General features: G+C 42.3%; 1 protein-coding gene across 1 annotated transcript; it reads right to left on the bottom strand.

The window, feature by feature from the left end:
• Positions 1-34: 34 nt before the first annotated feature.
• On the bottom strand, positions 35-316 carry LOC108578325 (the record flags this gene model as incomplete). Its single annotated transcript, XM_017941632.1, has 1 exon — positions 35-316. A coding segment is annotated over one exon (282 nt), but the record flags the coding sequence as incomplete, so codon positions are not given.
• Between the last annotated feature and the right edge of the window lie 3 nt (positions 317-319).

Here is a 319-nt window from a genome sequence, read left to right as displayed (position 1 = left end):
AGGTCTAAATTCTGGGTGTCTAGATCCCTAAGACCTAAGTCCTGGATGTCTAGATCCCTAAGACCTAAGTTCTGGGTGTCTAGATCCCTAAGACCTAAGTTCTGGGTGTCTAGATCCCTAAGATCTAAGTTCTGGGTGTCTAGATCCCTAAGACCTAAGTTCTGGGTGTCTAGATCCTTAAGACCTAAGTTCTGGGTGTCTAGATCCCTAAGACCTAAGTTTTGAATTTCTAGATCCCTAAGGTCTAAATTCTGGATGTCTAGATCTCTAAGATCTATGTTCTGGGTGTCTAGATCTCTAAGATCTGAGTTCTGAATGT

Source organism: Habropoda laboriosa, unplaced genomic scaffold, assembly GCF_001263275.1.
Source record: "Habropoda laboriosa isolate 0110345459 unplaced genomic scaffold, ASM126327v1 C5844811, whole genome shotgun sequence".
Lineage (NCBI taxonomy): Eukaryota > Metazoa > Arthropoda > Insecta > Hymenoptera > Apidae > Habropoda > Habropoda laboriosa.
The sequence above is the reverse complement of the archived record's forward strand: the minus strand, read 5'-3'. Positions and strand labels throughout refer to the sequence as shown.